General features: G+C 55.8%; 1 protein-coding gene across 1 annotated transcript; it reads right to left on the bottom strand.

Annotated features, from left to right (window-relative positions):
• Positions 1-9,103: 9,103 nt before the first annotated feature.
• On the bottom strand, positions 9,104-18,103 carry KRT71 (keratin 71). The gene is made up of 9 exons (XM_045553937.1): positions 17,599-18,103; positions 15,137-15,351; positions 14,403-14,463; positions 13,788-13,883; positions 13,268-13,432; positions 12,967-13,092; positions 11,376-11,596; positions 10,700-10,734; positions 9,104-9,901 (listed from the first exon to the last, which is right to left on the bottom strand). Exons 1-9 carry the CDS (start codon positions 18,034-18,036, stop codon positions 9,690-9,692), a joined length of 1,569 nt encoding a protein of 522 aa, XP_045409893.1. The 5' UTR covers positions 18,037-18,103; the 3' UTR covers positions 9,104-9,689.
• Between the last annotated feature and the right edge of the window lie 1,736 nt (positions 18,104-19,839).

The following is a 19,839-nucleotide window of genomic DNA, read 5'->3' as shown; positions in this document are numbered from 1 at the left end:
TGGGTGTCTGCAGGGTGTGGATGGGGCTTAGATGTGTAGGCTGGGGACAAAGGGTAGGAAGAGAAAGGGGCAGCTGCAGGCCGGGCACTGGGAGCTCTCTCCACACTGCCATGTTAGGACCTGGAAGTCAGAGGAGTCCAAGAATAAACACTCCACTGGAGTACTGACCCCTCCTGGGTCCTACCCTGGACTTGGTAGGAACAAGAGCACCTCTGCCCCCTCCTGGGCCACTGGCCTGGACACATTTTGGAAGTGGAGCCTTAGTCTTGGTGTATGGAGGGGCTGTCGGATGTTTGGGGTTCTCAGGAGGGTCAGCAGCAGAGAGAGCCACGAAGCCTTTGGCTCGCTCCTTGGGGCCGGCTGGGCTAAGGGTAGCCATGCAGAGAGGAAGCCCCAGGACAGTATGCAAAGCTGAGGTGTGCAAACACCCAGACCCTTTTTCAGAGGCTAATGCAAGCTAATAACCTTATTAGCTGTTTTTGTTGTTTTTTGCCTTTAGTCATTTACATAATAATTGTCCTATATTCTGTGCCATTTTCTCAGTTCTTTTGAGTGTCCTGAACTCAACCATCTTCACATAAGGGGAAAGACTTTAGGTTTGTTTTTGTCAGTGATTATCCTAGACCCAGACATCTAGAACTAAGTTACTCTAACAAATGTGTGAGTTGGGCATAAAATCATATATTGAATATACCCTTATCTAGACAGAGTCACCTGGGCCTGATTCTTCCACCTGCTATGTGACCTCATTGAGCTTAGGTTCCCCATCTGTAAACTGAGGCACTGGCCTAGTCGATTTCTTGATGAACCCTAAGATCATCACCACTCATAAACTTTGGTACTTACCCTCTTTATTCTTCCTTTCCTATTCTGTAGTCACCCAGGGTTCTCATCTTCTTCCCAAAGCATCATTCACATGCCTGCTCCTTTGCTTTTGCCTTCATAGCTACTGACACTCAGAATTACCTTATTCCACCTTTTATCCCTTAAGAAGGCCATGTTTTAAATCCCAGCTCAAATGGCCCTTCATCCAGAGAGCACCACCCTCCATCACCCTGTTGGAAGACCCACCTTGGAGGCTAGAAGGAAATCTGGAAGCTCACCCAGCTCAGCCCTTTCGTATGACAGACAAGGATACTGAGGGCAAAAAAGGGCAGTGACTTGGGGACAGATCCAGGTCTGGAACCCAAAAACCTTTTAACTTTGCCACCTCCGGGATTTACAACCGTTGGGGCCACCATGATAGCTTGCACATGTTATTGTCTTTGTGGGCATCTGTGTCTTCCTTAGCCCACAAGACCTCTGAGGGCAGAATCATGTTGTGTTCATTCTATGCCCCTCCTGTGCTGCACCAACTCTCCAGCGTAATCCCTGTGCCAGATGGGACTCGATATATGTCTGTTAAGTCTAACTAAAAATAAATCCCATTTTGATCCCTGACAAAAAAACACATATCCCATTTGAAGACCTCCCTGTGTTCTTATCTCTGACTGGTGGTGTGGTAGAGAAAGCTCAAGGGGTTTGAAAAAGCCAATTGTTAAATTTTAAAGAATTTTGTGAGCCTGTTATCAATCATTGCCATAATTCAAATTAAATTATGTGCAATTATAGTTAAATAAATTACATGAAAAACAAAGAGAAGAAATGCCTAAAACTCATTGCTTTCTAATTTTACTATACTCCACTCCTATCCAAGTTCTTGTTATTTACAGTCACTGAATCTACATAGTGGAAATACTGTATGATGGCAGGTGCTGCACATCTCTTTCCAACTCTGTAATTGGTAGCATCGTGTTGGTAGCTTGAAATCACCATTGTGGGAGAATCTACACCCAGGGAATTGGCAAACACTACAAACCAATCTCAGCTACTTCATCACAAGCATCCTCATCATTTCATCCAGTTGGTTGCAGTAGATATCCACCGCAATGGATTGAGCAGGTTTCATGATGCTGTAGTGGATCATACCAGCGCTGGACCACCAAACAGACACCATTAGCTTTCATGATGAATATTCGGTTTTGGACTGTGTTTCGGCACTTCATCTTTATCCAACCATTGTACCGAGTGCTTGCAATTGTCAAAAAGAATCCATTTTTCATCACACATAACAATACAATGTAGAAATGGTTTGCCTTTATGTTGTGACAGCAAAGAAAGGCAAGCTTCAAGATGATTTCTCTTCTGATGCTTGTTTAACTCATGCGGAACCCATCTCTCCAGCTTCTTTACCTTGCCGATTTGTTTCAAATGGACCAATATTGGTGGACTAGCAACATCAAATCTTGCTGCTAATTTGTGCATAGGTTGAGATGGATTCGCTTCCACTACAGCTTTCAGCTCATCGTTGTCCACCTTGGTCTCAGGTCGCCCATGTGGTTCATTGTCAAGATTAAAATCACCAGAACAGAACTTCTCAAACCTTCGGTGTACTGTGAATTCATTAGCCACATCTTTCCCAACACTTTGTTGATATTTCAAGCCGTCTGTGCATCATTTCCATGACAGAACTCATATTAAAAAGGAACACAAATTTTTGACTTATTCATGGCTTCACAAAAATTGCTCTAAAAAAAATCTGAAAGATAATCAGAGACAAAACATGCATTGAAAGACTGAGGATGCACCTCCACAGTAAAAATAAAACAAGAAGTATCAAAGTTAAAAATGTCAGAGATATCAACTGTCCAACTTAGTACTTAAGGAAATCAGACATTTCATTTTTAATAACCTGCTACTAGCAGCCCTCTTTAAAGTAAATCACTGTCTTAGCAACATATATATGCCAGAAGCCAGGCACAATTTAAGGTGATTCCAGGGTTTCAGTTCAGGGAGAAAAACAGGGGGACGTCTCACTGTGGTGGGGGGAGAAGGACATTGTGGGCTCTGAAGCTCTATGTCAGTCCCCTAAAGGAGGCGAAGTTCCAGAAACATGAGCTAATGCACACTGGGCAGGGGCACAAGATGAAGAAGTGGGAGACAAACACTCGCTGCTGGGAAATCAATTTAGGACCAGAGTCCCCAGAGAAGTCCTAAGAATCACCCACAGTTTCCTGGGTGGTCATCATGATATCTAACAATAGCAGTAGTAATAATAATAATTATAATTATAGCACCTCACGTCGATTATATCATTACTGTGGGCCAGGCATTTTATGCCTAAATCACAACAATGTGAGCAAGTAGTTATTGTTATTATTACTGCTGTTGTTATGATTTTCATCCTCACTTTTGCAGGAGAGAGGGCAGACACGGGAAGGTGAGTGCTCGCTGGAAGCGGCAGCCCTGCTGGAGTCAGGGCCAGAGCCCAGGCCCTTCACCCCCTGCCCCCGCCCATGAGGGTCACCGCGTGGTCTTATTCCCATTGTTTAGATGAGGACACCAAGGTACAAAAAGGTGCCTGAGAAAGGAACATGCTTGATGCATTTCTCATGCGTCCGGAGCAACTGAGAAAAGTAAGTGCACTGCGGTAAATCTTTCATGTGTCTAACTTCATTTTGTTTAAAGCAGTGGCCCTCAACCTTTATGACACCAGGGACCAGGTTCCTGCAAGAGGATTTTTTCATGGACGGGTGGGGGGGGGTGGAGCTCCACAGCCTGGTCCCTAGCAGGCTGTGGCCCGGTACTGGTCTGTGGCCCTGGGGTTGGGGACCACAGATTTAAAGGACTGAACTTAGTCTGGGAGAACGTCCTTTCTACTGTTAAAGTGTCCCTTTCTTTTATGAAATGGTAAAGGTCGTAGGTGGTAATTGTTGCATTTTTAATGTCCTATTTTGGCAAGATAAAAGGCTGGAAGCCCCAGCATCTGGTTTGAAACCCTCCTCCATGATGGCAGACTCACAGCGTTGACCCTAATGGCCTGGCCCCCAGGGCTTGCTCCGCTCTCTCTTACCGCACACCTCTTCTGGGCTGGGCACTCACTCAGGGGCACGCATGCTGCTCAGAGAACATGAAGGACGTTCAAAGGGCCGTGGCCCTGCTGCCTCCCACTGAGCTAGGAAAATGCCTCCACACCCCTGACGGTGGATTAAGGGGCCCCAGACACAGGAAGGCCTGGGGCTGCAGGACTCACCTGCCGAGGACGTGCAACGGGACTGCCCCGGTCTTTCTGGCTTCAGAGGGTGTGGTGTCCCCACCAGCACTGCCCCAGCCTGCCCCAACCTGCATGGGGCCCCTTTCCCTGATGCGCCCCTTGCTTGCTTGGGGGAGAAAATGGAGCAAGAATCTTCCCACCCCCACCCTTATCCCATCTACCCCTAGGGCAGTCCAAGGTTATGATTCACCTGTCTTTTATTTGTTTTGAGGATTTTTCATGGCAAGCTAGAGGCCCTCTCTCTCAACTTGGCTCGATTCCAAGACCATCAAAGATCTATTCACACCAGAAAAAATCAGGACCTGTGAGGGCAGCTGGTTCCCAGAGGATGAATATTTCCTACTTGTTATAAATGGAGATAACCCTTATATAAAGTGAGCTCCGGAGTTACCTGTTTTAGGGCCTGCCCTTCACTTCTGGGTCGTCGGTGGATTCTCCCCCACCTTCCACCAGCACCGGCCATGGGCCATGGGCCACGACTGTGTTCTAGGCAGGAACCTGGGCTTGAGCTGGGAAGGCCACGGCTGAGTGAGCGGATGTTAGAGGACGGGCCCGGGGGCAGGCGGCGAGCCTGGGCAGGCCGAGGGCTGGGCCAGCTGAGAAGAGCAGGTCCTCACTGCGGGCAGCGGGGCAAGCTGTCGGGAGAGGGCCTGTGTCGCAGGAGGTGGAGGTCAGACATGAGGCAGAACTTCTCCAAGGCCAGAAGTGAGATGTGAGGACTCAGAGTCTCCTAAGGAAAGAGGAGGTGCCTGTCAGGGGTGCTCGCAGAGGTGGTGGCTGTGCTTAGCGGCTGGACCTGCCACCACCCCGATGTCTGAAGGAAGACAGTTCCCAAAAGAGCCCACTCACATGCGTGGCTGGCGCCACCTCCTTCCTGCTTCTCCAGACCCTTCTTGCTGGTCTTGGGTTCCATTTTGGTGCCTGTGGTCCCAGAGCTCAGGACAAATTGCCCACCCAGTCTGCTTGGGCTCCTCTCCCTCCTCACCCCCACCCACCCCGCAGCCCACGTCCTCCTCCTCTTCCTCCTCCCGCCTCCCCCCCACCCCCTGCTGGCCCTGAAGCCCACACCACCTCGCTGCCCCGGCCACCCCTGGACAGGGCCTCAGGGGAAGTGAGTGTGGAGCTGGGACCTCGGCGCTGCCTGATCCCCCACCATCGAGGGGATCGGTCTCTGTGACCTGGGGGTGATGGTGGGGCACAGCCTCAGCAGACAGCCTGCAGGAGGGGAACTCAGAGAAAGGGGACCCAACCCAGTGCCTGGGACCCAGAGACATCGGGCTTCAGCTGGTGGAACCGGACAGAAGTTCCATGGAAAGTGGGCAGGGAGCCTGCAGGGCGTCAGGGCAGGGGGAAAGGTGTGGCCGCTGGGTGGGCAGAGACGACAGTTCCCATCACAGGAGGCAGAGTGGTGCTGTGGAAAGAGTGTGGGCTTTAGAGAGACCGACCTCACCGAATCCTGGCTCTGCAGCCCTGGATTGAGTACGTCTGTGTCTTGGGAACAATAGCAGCCACCTCGGAGGGATGATGCAGGTGCCGTTCCCAGCCTCCAGAGCCTGGCCCAGAGCAGGTGCTCCGTAAACACCCGTCTCCCGTCCCCTGCCGGGTGCTCTGGGCCTGAAGTGCGGCACAGGCCACTGGGACGCGGCTCCACAGAGGGAGAAAGGAGCCGAGCAGTGGTCGAGGCAGGGAGGCCTTCAGACACCCAGCGGGACCCCCAGGTGGCAGGCGGGACTGTTGTGCTCTCCTCACCCCCAGAGCTGTCCTGTGGGTGCCCAGCTTAGTGTCCACAGCCAGCTGGACCCACAGCAGCCCCGAGTCGTCCCCTAGCTGGGCTGCGATGTCTGGCGGGCCCTCTGCAGGGTGCCCTCCCGCCAGGTGTCCCAGGGCAGGTTCCCGTCAGTACCCACAGTGACAGCCGGAGTTAGAGCCCTGCGGGGAGGGCAGTGAGCCCACCAGCTGACGCGGAGTGCACGTGGTGTGCCAGGCACACGCTAGGGGTGCCAAGCTGAAGACTGTCCACCTCTGGTCACAGGCGCCGGGGGAGATGACAGAAAGCAGCAGGATGATGGAGAGGGCACTGGTCGAGCCTCACGGGCCTTCACTGCCAGGGTTTGAGAGGGGGCTCTGCCGTGAACAAGCTGGGACTCCTCTCCTCACCTCTTCCCTCATTGTCATGGCAACCACAGCCCCCTCGACCCCTCGGATGCCTTCCTAGCCCTGCCCCTGCCCCTCAGCCCCCCTCCAGGCTCCCTCTTGCACAAATCGGCCCTGCCCAGCAGAGCCGTCCAGTTGCTTCTAGCGCTGTCTTGGATGAGTCTCTGTCTCCAGCCCGAAAGACACCCCAGCACCTCTGTCACAGCTGGTGCTTGGCCTACCGACACTTTGGTTCCGGCTGGTGAGATAAATAGAGTGGTTCCTGCTGCACAGTACAGAGGCCACCCCCCAGCGGGACACCAGGGCCTCTGCCACATTTACCCTGCAGCTGGTCTCTTCCTGGAACCTGCCAGGTGGGAGAAGCGGGCAGGTGGCAGCATGGCCAAGAACAAGCTCCTGTCTAGACTTGAGAGGTGGAGCCCTGCCCCCACACTCCTCCCCTCAGCCCCCTAAAAGGCAGGCAACAGGCAGGGTGTCTCTGGGGTCTCCTCCAGCCCAGGGTGGTTGTAGATACGCAGGGCTCTCATCCTGACTTTTCAACTGCGAGAAGGCAGCAACAACAGTCCCTCCTCCCAGAGCTGTTCTCAGACAGCGGGTGTGAAAATGCTTCATAGGCTGCACAGTGACGGGTAGTGCCCATCAGAGAGGACAAACATGCACCCTTCCTGCGCTGGTGACCACGCCGGCATTGGTAAGTCGCTCGTGCTGTTCTTTCCCTCTGGACCTGGGCACAGCTGCAGAATCCTTTGGGCCACACTCTAGGTTCTTAGCTCGGCTGCTCATGGCAGTCCCTTTGCAGACTTTCAGAAGATTCCAGTCCACGCTTGGGCCCTACTCCCAGTAGCCTGACTCAATCGGTTTGGGGTAGGGGTTTGGACATCAGTATTTTTCAAGTTCAAGGCTATTTTTCAGCCTGTGTAAAGAGCTTGCCTTGCTTTCGGCAACCACAGCCAAATGCCCGTGCCGATTCACAAGGTGTACCAGAGTGGCCGCCCTGCTTGCTTGTCATTGTCATTATTTCCTTTCCCCTGACCCCTCACTTGCTCCCAAAATTGTCCGCCAAGTCTTGCCTGGTCTGCTGCCCAGCTGGGCCCTCTCGTGCTGGGACCTGCCGCCCTGTTAGCTCAGGTCCCTGCCATGGGCCTCACTCGGTGCAGGTCTCCCAACCGCCTCCTGCAGAGGGGTCCAGTCTCCAGCACCTTGTTCTGTGGCTCTAGAAAACAGACTTGGAACCCAGGACAGCCCTGCCCACCCAGGAGACCCCGTGAGCCTGGGGCATAAAGGGATGGTGGGAGAGTCCTTCACTCCTTCCCCAAATCTGTGTGATGAACCAGCAGCGTCCAGAGAAACCACCACCCCCAGATTTGAGAATTTAGCTGTTTCTTTAAGCCTCTCAACTAGAAAGTTCTTTCTGCTCTCTGACCTCAGTCCTTACTGTTGCAAAGGGAGCAGGCTGGCAGAGGCAAAAGGCGTGTGGTGCCTTCACTGAGGAAATGGCAATGTCTATGCCCCATCCTGGAAACATACACACACACACACACACACACACACACACACACTCACACACACCTTGCCTTGTCAACCAAGGGGGCAAACTTGTCTGCTCACGCCCACCTGCTAGATGGTGGTGCTGACAAGCTGAGGGCAGCCAGGGGGCTCTGGATGATGGCTACCTCCTGGGCAGGGGGCTTTCGAGCCTGGCCCTGTGGTCTTGCCCCAAGCCCCAGCCACTATCCTGAATGTTCTAGCCACCAGCCCAGCCCATCCATCCCTTCCTCCAAACCCTCCATCTCCCTCTGCCATTGCACTTCCTCTTCTTGCCCCAAACCCTCCTCCCCAACTCTCTAGCCCCGCCTCGACCTCAGGCCCCTTCCCCAAATCCCTGCCCCCCACCGGCTGCCCATTCTCTATGAAACTGAAACCCTCTTCTTTCCCCACAAACAACGCCCTTAGCCTGGTTACCCTGCGAATAGATCGGTGCCCACGACCTGTAGTGACTTTGACTTCCCATCCACCCACAATGCGCCGTCCCTCCTCTACCTCCCCGCTCCCTGCCACAGACAGAGAGCTGGCCTGGGGAGTCTGTCAGTCCACCCTCTTGACACCCCTCCTCACCTAGGCAGGACTGGCCATCGCCACAGTGGTTCTGTGGGGTGGACATGGGCAAGTCTTGGGAGGTGCCAACTACACAGTCGCTGAAATTCACAGCCTGCCCCCACCCCATGGCGGCCCCCAGCTCATTCCACCCCAATCCTGCCCCAGCTTCCAAGGACTTGTTACTCATCTTTCCATCGGAGTGGCCTGGAGTGTGGGACCCCCACCAGCCCCGCCCCCTCCTGGCTGACCCCCCGGGAGGCCAGACCTCTGAGCAGTGAGGCCAGGGCTGGACAAATGCACACACTTGTGCACCAAGCCCCCACCTTCCCACTAGGAAAGTCCAGTCTCAGAAAGAGGCAGGTCCCTGCCGGGAACATGACCGTTTCTCTCATCAGACACAGTTCATACTCCTATTGAAGCCACCAGCCAGGGGTGCACCCAGCCTCTCTGTGCGCGTCCTTTCCTCTCTCCCCGCCCCTCCTCCTGCCTCCCCCCAGGCTCCGCTCCACACCCCATCCCCTGCAGTCTCCCACCCCGCTGCCTCGTGTGCACTGGGAGTTTGCTCTTCTGCTCTACGGAGAAATTTAACACGGAAATACGGGCCTCGAGGGTGATGCATAGGGGCGTACTTATGTATGTCTGTGTCTGTGCTGCGTGTGTTCACACGTGTGTCCGTGTGTGTCCGTGTGTGTGGCGCACACTCACGCATCTGGACGGAGGTACATGTGCGCATGTGGACGACTCAGAGACCAGGCCATCAGATCGTGCTGTTTATTGAGGATGCAACAGGGGGGACCTTGAAGAACAGGGGAGAAGTGAGCCGTGCCTCTTCTCTACTGTGGGTGCAGGAGAGTGAAGAGAGAGACCTTGACTTGTGCTTGGCCCCCTCAGAATGAGCTGTGAGACTGAGCCAGGGTAGGATGGGGACTGGGCCACGCTCGGTTGTTTGTCCTTCAGTCGTCCTTTTCTTGCACGCAGAGCCAGCTCCCAGCACAGGCAGGCGCTGAGACAAAGGCCCCGGGAGCCAAGCAGAGTAGTTAGCGCTGAGCCGGAGGCCGGGCAGAGGAGGGAGGCTGGGAGCCAGGAACACGGCTGGTGGTGTGGCTGGGACCACAGCCAAGGAGTGACTGACCAGAGTGTGCAGGGAGGAGTTTCACCAAGCTTGGGCATCAGGCCTGTCCAGGCTCAGGAAGACACAGGCTGGGAGAGCGGGTGGCCAAGACCAGTGCAGGTGTGTGGGAGCAGGACCAGCAGGGTGGAGGCGGAGCTGACAGTGGGCTGCGGGTGGGGCACAGAGTGGGAGCCAGAGCCGCGGCATGCGGGGAGGGCCACGGTGCAGCCCTCTCTACCGACTGGCTTTCTTGGAGGGCACACTCAGGCTGGAGCCCTTCCCCAGGGTATCCTTGTAGTCGCTGGCACTGCCCCGGCTCCTGCCCTCCCCACCACGGACACTGCACACTCCAGAGATGCAGCTGCTGCTGTTGGCCACGTAGCCACCGCTGACCGTGCTGGGCCGAAAGCCGTAGCCGCTGCTGCCACTGGTGCTGCTGATGATGGCTGCAGAGGAGGTGCCAGGTCAACAGCTGCCCCGGCAGAGCTGGGGGAGGCCGCCTCTCCCCAGGGCAGATGGGGCTCTTCTTGGAGCAACGGGGTGGGTGGGGGGCCTGGTCACAGCCACTCCCTCCCTGGGGAGCATCTCCTGTGTCCTGTCCTTGGCTTGCTCAGCTTGTACCCAGTCTGGCTGAGTCTGACCCCATTAATGCTCAGAGGCATTTCCTTGGACCAGGTACGTATGCACCCACCTGTCCTCCTGTCCTCTTGGACACAACCCACGGCCCCTTCCATTAGCCTCTTCACTATACTTCCCAGCCTCTAACCTCTCCCTCCCACTAGCTGTCCCACAAATAGCATCTTCCCAAAGTTCTGGTTTAACTCTTTTAGTCCTGCTGAGAAACACAGAGATCCAGTACTGCCAGCCCGACCTCTGAGGCTCCTCAATCTCCAATTCCCTCAGGCCTCTCTAATTTTCCAGCCTAGTCTGATGGCAACTTGCGAACCTGGCTCCCTGAGCCTTGTACAGACATCGTGTTCCAGCAATGAGACCTTTGTTTCCCCATTCTCGTGGCAATAGCTTTTCCTAGCTGCCATGTCCCCAGAACAGAGAGGGAGGAGCTCTGGGCTGGGAGTCAGGAGACCTCCTTTCTGGCCATGGCTGTGCCATCTGGCTTTGCAATCTCACACACAGCTTTTCCCTCTCTGGTGCTTAGACTCCTTGTCTACACACACAGGGTGTGACTAAGGTCCTTCCCAACCCACAGATTCTACAGTTCTAGGTCAAAGTGTGCAAGTACTTACAGATGCTGACAGGGGAGGGGAATTCTCCTGACATCCTGTTAAGAGGAACAAAGTGAGAGAGATCAGCCAGCCACGGCCTCTTCAAGCCACTGCCCCCACTGGCCTGATGTGGGTGTCTGAACCCAGCAGGCACCTGGAAATTCCAGGGTTTCTTGGATGCAAGTAGAGCCTGCAAAGCTTTGGGGACCTCCTGAATCTTTGGGGTATCAAGGCGACAACCACATCAAACAACAGTTTGCAAGAGGGGCACATGTGGGGCCAGTGCACTGCCCTCCCAGGTGTCAGGCCCACACACCTCCTTCCCATGCCCTGGAGCACCGGCTGCCCCGGCACCCTGACCAGCCCATGCTGCACCCGGACAGGTCAGGAGGAGGGAACAAGGAAGCCCAATAGAGTAATGGGCTTTGGGGAGAGCGGACAGTGGGAGGTTCCTAGTAAGTTCAGGAAGGATGAGCTAAACCACACAGCACACCCCGTACACAGTACCCGCCGTGAAGTGTGTTATGGGTGGATACTCACATCCACTTGTGGGTACTGTTACTTAGTACTACCATTGTTTCTATCATCACCACTGTCAGGCCCCTAGAGCTCCTCTCATCTGGAGTGGGATGTGTTAGGCCTTCTTTGGTTCTTTCTAAACCCTCGGGGCCCTCCCGCCAGAGCACGCCCCGCACACCTGCACTCCTCGCCCTCCAGCAGCTTCCTGTAGGTGGCGATCTCCATGTCCAGGGCCAGCTTCAGGCTCAGGAGCTCCTGGTACTCGCGCAGCATCCGCGCCAGCTCCTCCTTGGCCTGGTGCAGGGCGGCCTCCAGCTCATCCAGCTTGGCCCGGGCGTCCTTGAGGGCGTTGTCTCCCCGCTGCTCGGCATCGGCGATGGCCGTCTCCAGGTTGGATGCCTAAACAAGGGATTGGGGAGGGCAGAAAACTGGAAGAGGCCGTCGGAGTCATCCACATCCAAACCCCCTCTGGTCCGTAGAGCCGGGGCAGACGGCCTGCCTCCACCCCCCTCGCCGCCACACTTGGCCTGCAGTCGGAGCCCTCGGGACTAGCGAGTCCCTCCCTAGCTCTAGCTCCACTCTCGTGTTTAGACGTGTGGTGACGGGCGCCACGCAGCCCTGCCCTCCTGAGACCACACAACTGAGCCCACTTCAGTTCAGGGCAAAGAAATCACTCAGCCACACTGCGCTGAGGGCACAGAATGAACGGGAGGGAGACTGGCTTTCTGCTCTCGAGCTGGTTCAGGCCTAGGGGGAGAGATCATTGGAATGTGGCGTGACAGGCGCAATGACAGCGGCTGCGCAGGTGCGTGGACCACAGGGAAGGAGATTCCCCAGCAGCAACGGTTATTCACTGGGGCTTACTGTACCCGGCACTACGCTGGGCACTGTACGTGCTGTGTACGCACCTTAGCTCATTCTGTCCTCACAGCACCTGCCAAGTGAGCATGGGGAGCTTGTCCAAGGTCACAGAGCTACTCAGCGTTAGAGCCCCGGGGAGACTGGAGAGAGCACTGCACTAGGAGTCAGGAGGCCTTGGTTCAGACCACAGCTCTGCCACTTACCAGCCGTGTAACCCCCTTATCCTCCCTGAGCCTCAGTTTCCTCATCTGTAATAACGGCGATGGCAACCATTGCCTCTCGGGGGCTTTGCCAGGATTGAGTGTGATAAACTGACAGGCACTGCTGCTATTGTTAAGATGTAAGTACCTCTCGTGTTCCCACCTCCTGAAGCCAGGCTGCGTCCTACATTCCTGGGGGCGACCCCTAGTAAGTCCTTAATATGGCACTTTTAATGGGTGCCCCCGAGGCCATCCCTCCTTCTCAATCCTTAACTCAACAAATGTGTATTCAGCTGCAGCTCCGCACCAGACACCACGAGATGCCGGGGAAACAACAGGCCACAGAGCAGCCTGCTCCCTGCCTCCTTCCGGTCTGATGGGAGGGGGGAGGCAAGCGTTGGGCAATGACAGAAAGTGTGACAAGGACAGAGGAGCACAGGTGGCAAGAGGACACAATGCCAGGGCAAGGGCCCAGCCCAGTGCTGAGGAGGCTTCCTGGGCAGGGGGCTGCAAGGCAGAGGTCCTTGGAGTGAGTAGGGCTGAGGTGCCCCAGAGATGTCCTGCTCCAGGTGTTGGAGGCAGTGGCCTCACCGGCCCCCTCTCTTCTCTTGGGCAGAGTTTGGGAGGCCGGTGTTCTCAGCAACTCGTCTCCCCTCTGCTCGAGCTCACCTGTGCTTGGCCACTGGCCGCAGGCCAAGGTGCTCTTACCTGCTTCTTCACGTTCTCAATCTCTGAGCGGATTCTCTGGATGAGCCGGGTGAGCTCTGAGATTTCATTCTTGGTGTTTTTGAGGTCGTCCCCGTGTCGGCCAGCGGCCAGCTGCAGCTCCTGGAACTGGGGAGCCCCCGAGCGCAGAGCCGTGAATGAGTGTGTCATGGGAGTACATGCTATCCCGGGGTCAGGGCACAGTGGACACGTGCCTGGACACAGCCTCTGTTCTGTGCACAGTCAGGCCCAGCCCGGTGCCTGCTGGCGTCACCCTCCCTGGCCCGGCCCCAGCCCAGCTCACCTTGGTCTGGTACAGCGCCTCGGCCTCGGCCTTGCTCTTCAGGGCGATCTCCTCGTACTGGGCACGGACCTCGTCAATGATGCTGTCCAGGTCCAGGTTGCGGTTGTTGTCCATGGACAGGATGACGGACATGTCACTGATGTGGGACTGGATCTGAGCGATCTCCTGCAGGGGAAATGGGCATGGCGTCTCGGCTTGACCACTGTTGGAGGCCAACAACTTCCCCCAAGCAAGGTGAGCAAATTCTGGTAATGCTAACTTCGGGGCCTAGAACCCAAGGCTGCACCTCCCTGAGCAAACCAAGTTCCCCGCGGGGCCCCTGCCAGATTCCCACCGCCAGGGAGTGCGGGCCTGGCCCACTCCCTCCCACTCAGAGGTGAGGACTGAGGAGCCTCTCGGCTGAAGTGAGAGATGCGTGGCTGACTAGGGGGCCTTGAGAGCTGGGGTCCCTGTGGCTCTCCTGGCCCCTAGAACAGAGTTTCACCCACTGGAGGAGAACAGAGTGGGCACACAGACTTACAGCTTCAAAGAGACACCTGAGGAACTTGATCTCATTCTCCATGGAGTCCACCTTGGCCTGCAGCTCCACCTTATTGGCATAAGCCGCATCCACATCCTGAAAGATGCCCAGCAATGCCCGGTCACTGCTGGTGCAGCCAGGAAGGCAGCGCCCACCTCGGCCTGGGTGCCCTGCCCTGGGGAGTGGTCACCCTGTTTTCTCCGTGTGGCTCGTGGAGGAGAAAAGGCCCATCCCCGCCCCATTCTGAGAATCTGCTCCCTCGGCAGGAGTGAGGTGCCCCCCTCAGGAGGGCGCCCCAGCCGGGCCGCTGTCAGAGGCATCCCTGTGATGCTCGAGCAGGTCCTCTGGCTGCAGGGGAGCCCCTTTGTGTTATCCTCTGTTATTCTTCTGTGGGGACAAACCATGCCCACCACAAACACTCAGGAAGGCGTCCTCTCGCCAGCATCCTCCCTGCCTTCTCATTCCTTTTTCTGGCAAGTCTTTCCTCATGGTTTTTCTCTGCCATCAGCCACTGTCTCTGAATCAGTCCACTCTGGGGTGGGTAGCAGAGCACACTGGCAGGCTGGGCTCCAGGCCCCAGGCCAGCCCCAGGACTCAGGTCCTGCCTCCCCTCACCTTCTTGAGCAGCACAAACTCATTCTCGGCAGCTGTCCGCTTGTTAATTTCGTCCTCAAACCTGCGGGAAGCCAGGGCATGTCGGTTAGCACATTTCACCGAGAGCCTTGTCTGCCCAGGGAAGACCCTGAGCGAGGAGTGGTGTGCTAGTCAGAGGACACAGGTGCTGGGGGCCACAGAGTACAGAGCCAGGGGGATAGCCAGGCAAGGAAGGCTCCCTGGAGGAGGGGACCGCCAAATTTGGAAGAAAGAGATTGCTGTAGATCCAGCTTGGAAAATGAGGAAGGAGCACGTGGATCAAATGCCCTGTGGGAACTGTCAGAGGAAGCAAGAAGGGAGCTGCTCCCCCAAATTTGAATAAAGCCTTGCACATGACAAAATGCTCCTATGTGCATGTCCTCTGTTACCCTCCTAACAGTCTGGGGGTAAATGTCCTGAACCCGAGGACACAGAAGCTCTGGGAGGACATGAGTGGTTTACCCAAGGTTTCCCTTACCCCAGAGCCACAGATCACCCTCTGACCACTGCCCAGATGACTGGACATCTGTCCTAAGTGCCAGGCAAGAGGCGGAAGGAGCAGGGAGCAAGTTCTGGAGTTTTGTTGGGGTGATTCTGCACAGTATCACCAGGAACACTGTCCCTACCTCCAAAAAGTATAAGCTAGGGTAAACGGCCAGGGTCCCTCAGAGGGACGGGGGCAGCTGTCCAGTTACAGGGCATCCGCTCCCACTCACCTCTTCTTGTTGTCCTCCACCACGTCTCGCACGCTCCTCAGCTCCGAGTCCAGCCTCACCCTGTCCGCGGACAGCGTCTCCAGCTGCTTGCGCATGTTGCTGATGTAGCCCTCGAGGATGGGCTCCAGGTTGTTCTTGCAGTTGCTCAGGTCCAGCTGCTGCAGCAGCTCCCACTTGGTCTCCAGCACCTGGTTCTGCTGCTCCAGGAACCGCACCTGGCATCCAAAGCCCAGAACTGTTGAGCTCCCACACCTGCCTCTCACAGGGCACTGTGCAAAGTACTCTACATGCATTTTCTCCTTTATCCATCACTACGGCTGCATGGGGTGGGGGAATCATTACCCCTGTGCAGTGGAGAGAAAACTGAGGCACAGAGAAGCTTAGCCTCCTTCCAAAGTACAAAAGTTTAATAAGTGCTGGAGCCCAAAATGGAACCCAGACGTGTGGTTCTGAAACCCACGCATCCAGTCACCCAGAGCCCACCATGGCCCAGCTCAGGGCATGGGCATGCCTGAAAATACCAGGACAGAGGCCAGTCTGGGTCTATCTTTGTGAAAAAGTTGACCATTCTGAAGACGGAAGTCTGCTCTTCATTTCATGTCATGACAATGTCAAGCTCCATGAGGCTTGGGCCAAGGGCTCCCAGGTATTTTAAATTCCTGCATCAGGACCCGACTCCATCTTTGCCTACAGCTTCTCCCCTCTCCCCTCAGTCTTGCTGCCCAGAACCACGTTCCCTAGAGCAAGCATGGCACATGGAGCAAGGTGGACAGTAGAAAGCCCCCTCCCATCCGGCCCCTCACTGGGCCAGGAGACGGACCAGAGGGAGGTGTCCTCAGAAACACAGGACATGGGAAAACTGGGATTCAATGTGTGAGGTAGATTATCCACCAGTTTGTCTCTAGCAGATCATCCTGCATCTGGTTTGGTTTAACCAATCCTGAATTTTTCATGTGTATCCACGAGGCTGAGCAGTAACCACAGAATAGACCCTACGTCTGAGACACCACAAGACACATCTGCATGCCTGGACACATCTGGATTGCGGATAGGACTGACCCACCTTCTCTGGCTGCCTGAAGTAGGGGATTGTACCCCTCCAGAGACTAAAATTGTCGGGAAATTGTCCAGGCCTTTGAGCCTCCTTGCCCCCCTCCGGGCCAATCACCTTTGTGAACAAGATGTGACTGTCTTCACATTCATCTTTCTTCCATGTCTCCGGACTTCACCCTCCACAGGGCTTGACCAGCCTGGCCAAGGGTCAGTCCACTCCATTCCCCAGACCCCAATCCTCAGAATGCCGTGATCTTCCAGATGTGAAAAGGCTTAGAAGAGTAAGCAGCTGCAGGGCCAGCCCTAGCAGCAGGGAATCCTCCAAGCAGGAAGTCCAGAGCCGCAGGGGCAGGCTCAGCTCTGATGGCCACGTGACCGTTTCAACCATAGGCTTTGTCCTGGGTTGACCTGTCCTTGGTGCCCGACGGCCATGGAGCCAACACAGCCCTCTCGTCTCCCTCTCTGGGCTGGAGGCAGGAGGCTGAGGGTCCAGCCTCGCCTTCCCCTTCCCCCAAATGGCTTTGGGCATGGCACTTACCTCCATGCCTTTGCTGACTCATGAAATAGGGGTAATCACTCCTTATCTACAAGTCGGGGGCCTATCTGGACTGGATCGTCTCTAGGTCTCTAGAGGCCTTTGATTCTTCTCCGCAGCAGAGATAAGAACTAAGAGTAATGACAGCCACCATTTCTGGAGTACTTAGTATGTGCCAAGCCTGCGACAAGATCTTCAAACGCATTTTCTCTGACAAATCTAACAACAACCCAAGGGTAGGTTATTATCTCCACGTTAAGGATGAGGAAATGGAGGCCCAGTCAGGACAATTAACTTTCCCAAAGCCATGTCCCTGGTCACGACGGAGACCTGTTCCCCTCTGCCCTGTTCTGCCTCTCGCCAAAGTCCTCAGACTGGGACAGATGCCCGTGGCAGAGACATCGAGAACCCAAAGTGCTTGAGGTGACCACACACTGATGCTCCGGATCCATCCGTCAAGTGACAAGTAGACAAGATCAGCGTGCCACGGGAGGGGGACAGGCTCCCTAGTCACTCTAGGGCAGATTCTCTCTCACAGGCCTTTCCTGCGTACAGCCCGACTGGCCCTTAGGCTTAGCAGTGGCACCAAGCTTGCCCTTGAGAGTAAGGACCAGGTCTCTTCCCTTGAACCTCCTGCTGGTAGCCACAATAAGCCTCTGCCAGTAGAAACTGACCTATCTCTGTTTTCCCTCCAGAAAGACAACACAGAGAATCTTGTACAAGTTATCCTTATAAGGCAATCAATGTACCTGCCTTGTCCACAGTAAGTGCCTCTGCATGTCTAACCTCAATCCCTCCTGCTGTAACAAAATCTCATGTTCCAAGAAGAGAAGAGAAGGGCTGTTGCAGGTTCCCCAGGTCCTAGCAAACCCACCTTGTCAATGAAGGAGGCGAACTTGTTGTTCAGAGCCTTGATCTGCTCCCGTTCCTGGGCGCGCACCTTCTGGATCTCGGGGTCCAGCTCCACGTTGAGGGGGGCCAGGAGGCTCTCATTGACGGTGACCTGGTGGATGCCTCCAGGTGGGCACACAGTGGGGCACACAGCCCCTAGAGCCACACTGCCAAACATGCTGCCAGCAAAGCCACTGGCCCGGCCCCGGCCAAACCCATAACCTCCATTCTTCCCGCTGCCACTGGCCACATTGAAGGAGAAGTTCCGGGTGCCCCCCAGGCTGAAGAGGCTCCGGCTGCTGAAGCCCCCTTTGCCCCCTGCCCGGTAGGAGGACGAGCCACCCCCTGAGAGCACTGCCGAGTAGCCGCTGAAGCCCCCCTTGGTGGCAGCTCCTGACTTGCAGGTGAATTGGCGGCTCATGTTGCCGGTGGAGATGGAGCTCAGATGCAGGAGGGAGGCAGGCAAAATCCACAACGCTTTGCTGGTTGCAGCGAGGACTGACAGGTGCCTTTATATGCGCTTGGCACCAGGGCTTGTGGATGGGCAGTCAAGGGGTTAATTCGTGGGTTTGGCTTGCCTGGGAGCAAGAAGTCATTTTCTCTGTGCTGAGCTAGAGATCAACCCTCTCCACCTCTGAAACAACATGAAACCTTCAAATTGCTGGGCTTGCAAGCTTTGCTCATGTAATTTGGGTCTTATCTAATTAACCTGCTGTTATAGGGTAATTTGCCCCAGGCCTCAGCCTCTCCAGGGGGATGTCACTGGCACTTCACCATCCCTATCCTGATTAACCTTCTCTGTGTTGTTGGCTTCCTCCCAGGGGGTCAGGGGGCGGAGATAGGACAGACATCCCTGGACGGGGAAGGCCACTGGTAGAGATGTCCGGGGGCTCCGACCATAGCTCTGTCCTCCTCCTTCCTGGAAAGGGGCAGATCATTCAGGCACTTACCCCTCCCCAGGCCTCCTGGAGACATAACCCACAGAGGGTGGCAGCTCTCTGCTGGGGCGTTAGGGGAGGGGTGACCCTCTCCCTGGCACGGGAGGACATGAGCAGCCTAGGCCAGAGCCAACCATGGGCCCGTGGGAGCCGTGTGCTTCTGCAAGTTCCCTAGGGAACTGGACGTCCACACCTCACCCAAATGCTCCTAACAAGGCAGGCAGGGGCTGTGTGAGGGGACAGGCCCTTCAGAAGCCGGGAAGAATAAGGAAGAGGAAAGGAGGATGAGCTGGGGAGCTGGGGCAGGTGGCTGAGAAATCTGGGGGCTCAACTGGAAGGAGGCACCGAGAAGCCAGAGAGAGGATCCCCCCCCAGCCTGGAGGTCCACGGACAGATTCCTGGGTGGTCATTCCGTCATTTCTCCTCCTCCAATGCGTATCTGCTGCTACGACCAGGAGCCACTTGAGGACAGGAATCATCTGTCCAGAGTTCAAATAAAGAAGCTGTTCTCAGCATGAGACTTAACTCCTACTGCATCTCTCCAGCCCCAGGTGAGCCGAGAACAGGCTGGCTGGGGCAGGCTCAGGCCAGAAAGACCCCAGTAGGGGTGGCAGAGTAAGCATGATGCCCTCTGCTCCAAACAGTCCTGTCGCCGGCTGCACAGATTCTGCCTGCTGTCCCTACAGCGTGGGCCACCGGCTCCTATGGTCCCCTCCTGTGACTGCCATAGCCACTGGGCCCTACTCAGCCCACAGCTGTCTGTGCCTGGAGATTTCGCTCGCCCAGAGCTCGCTGCTGAGGCCTGTGGGAGAGCTGTGGCCCTGGGCTGGGTGGGCACAGGAGGGAGGAGGGTCTGGAGACAGGTCCTTCCCCTGCCGTTTTTCTTCCTCATTCTTATTGAAACCACCAGAATTTCTCTCCCTCCCTTCCCTCTTTCCCACCTTCTCTCTCCATCCCTCTTCGTTCCCTCCTCTCCACCTTCCCTCCATCCTTCTGTCTGTCCCTTCCGCCACCTCCTGTGCTGTCATTCCCCCATCCTGCCCTCCTCCAGGAGGTCTTCCTGGACTGGCACAAGCCAGGTCTGGGCTCTCCTCACCTCCCTCAGCCCTGGGCGTGTTCTTGGCGTGTGCTGGAGGGGCAGTGTCTCTGTGGGCAGCTCCTACGAGGCTCCCCTGAAGGCCAAGTCACATGTCACCTTAGTTTTCCTTTGTAAGGATGGTAGAGGCTTCTCCAGATCAGAGACCACCTAGTGCTCTGCTCCCTCCCTTTCTCCCTCCCTCTCCCCT

This window comes from Lemur catta, chromosome 6 (genome assembly GCF_020740605.2).
Source record: "Lemur catta isolate mLemCat1 chromosome 6, mLemCat1.pri, whole genome shotgun sequence".
In the NCBI taxonomy this organism is placed as follows: Eukaryota; Metazoa; Chordata; class Mammalia; order Primates; family Lemuridae; genus Lemur; species Lemur catta.
This window is presented reverse-complemented; position numbering and strand designations above follow the sequence as displayed.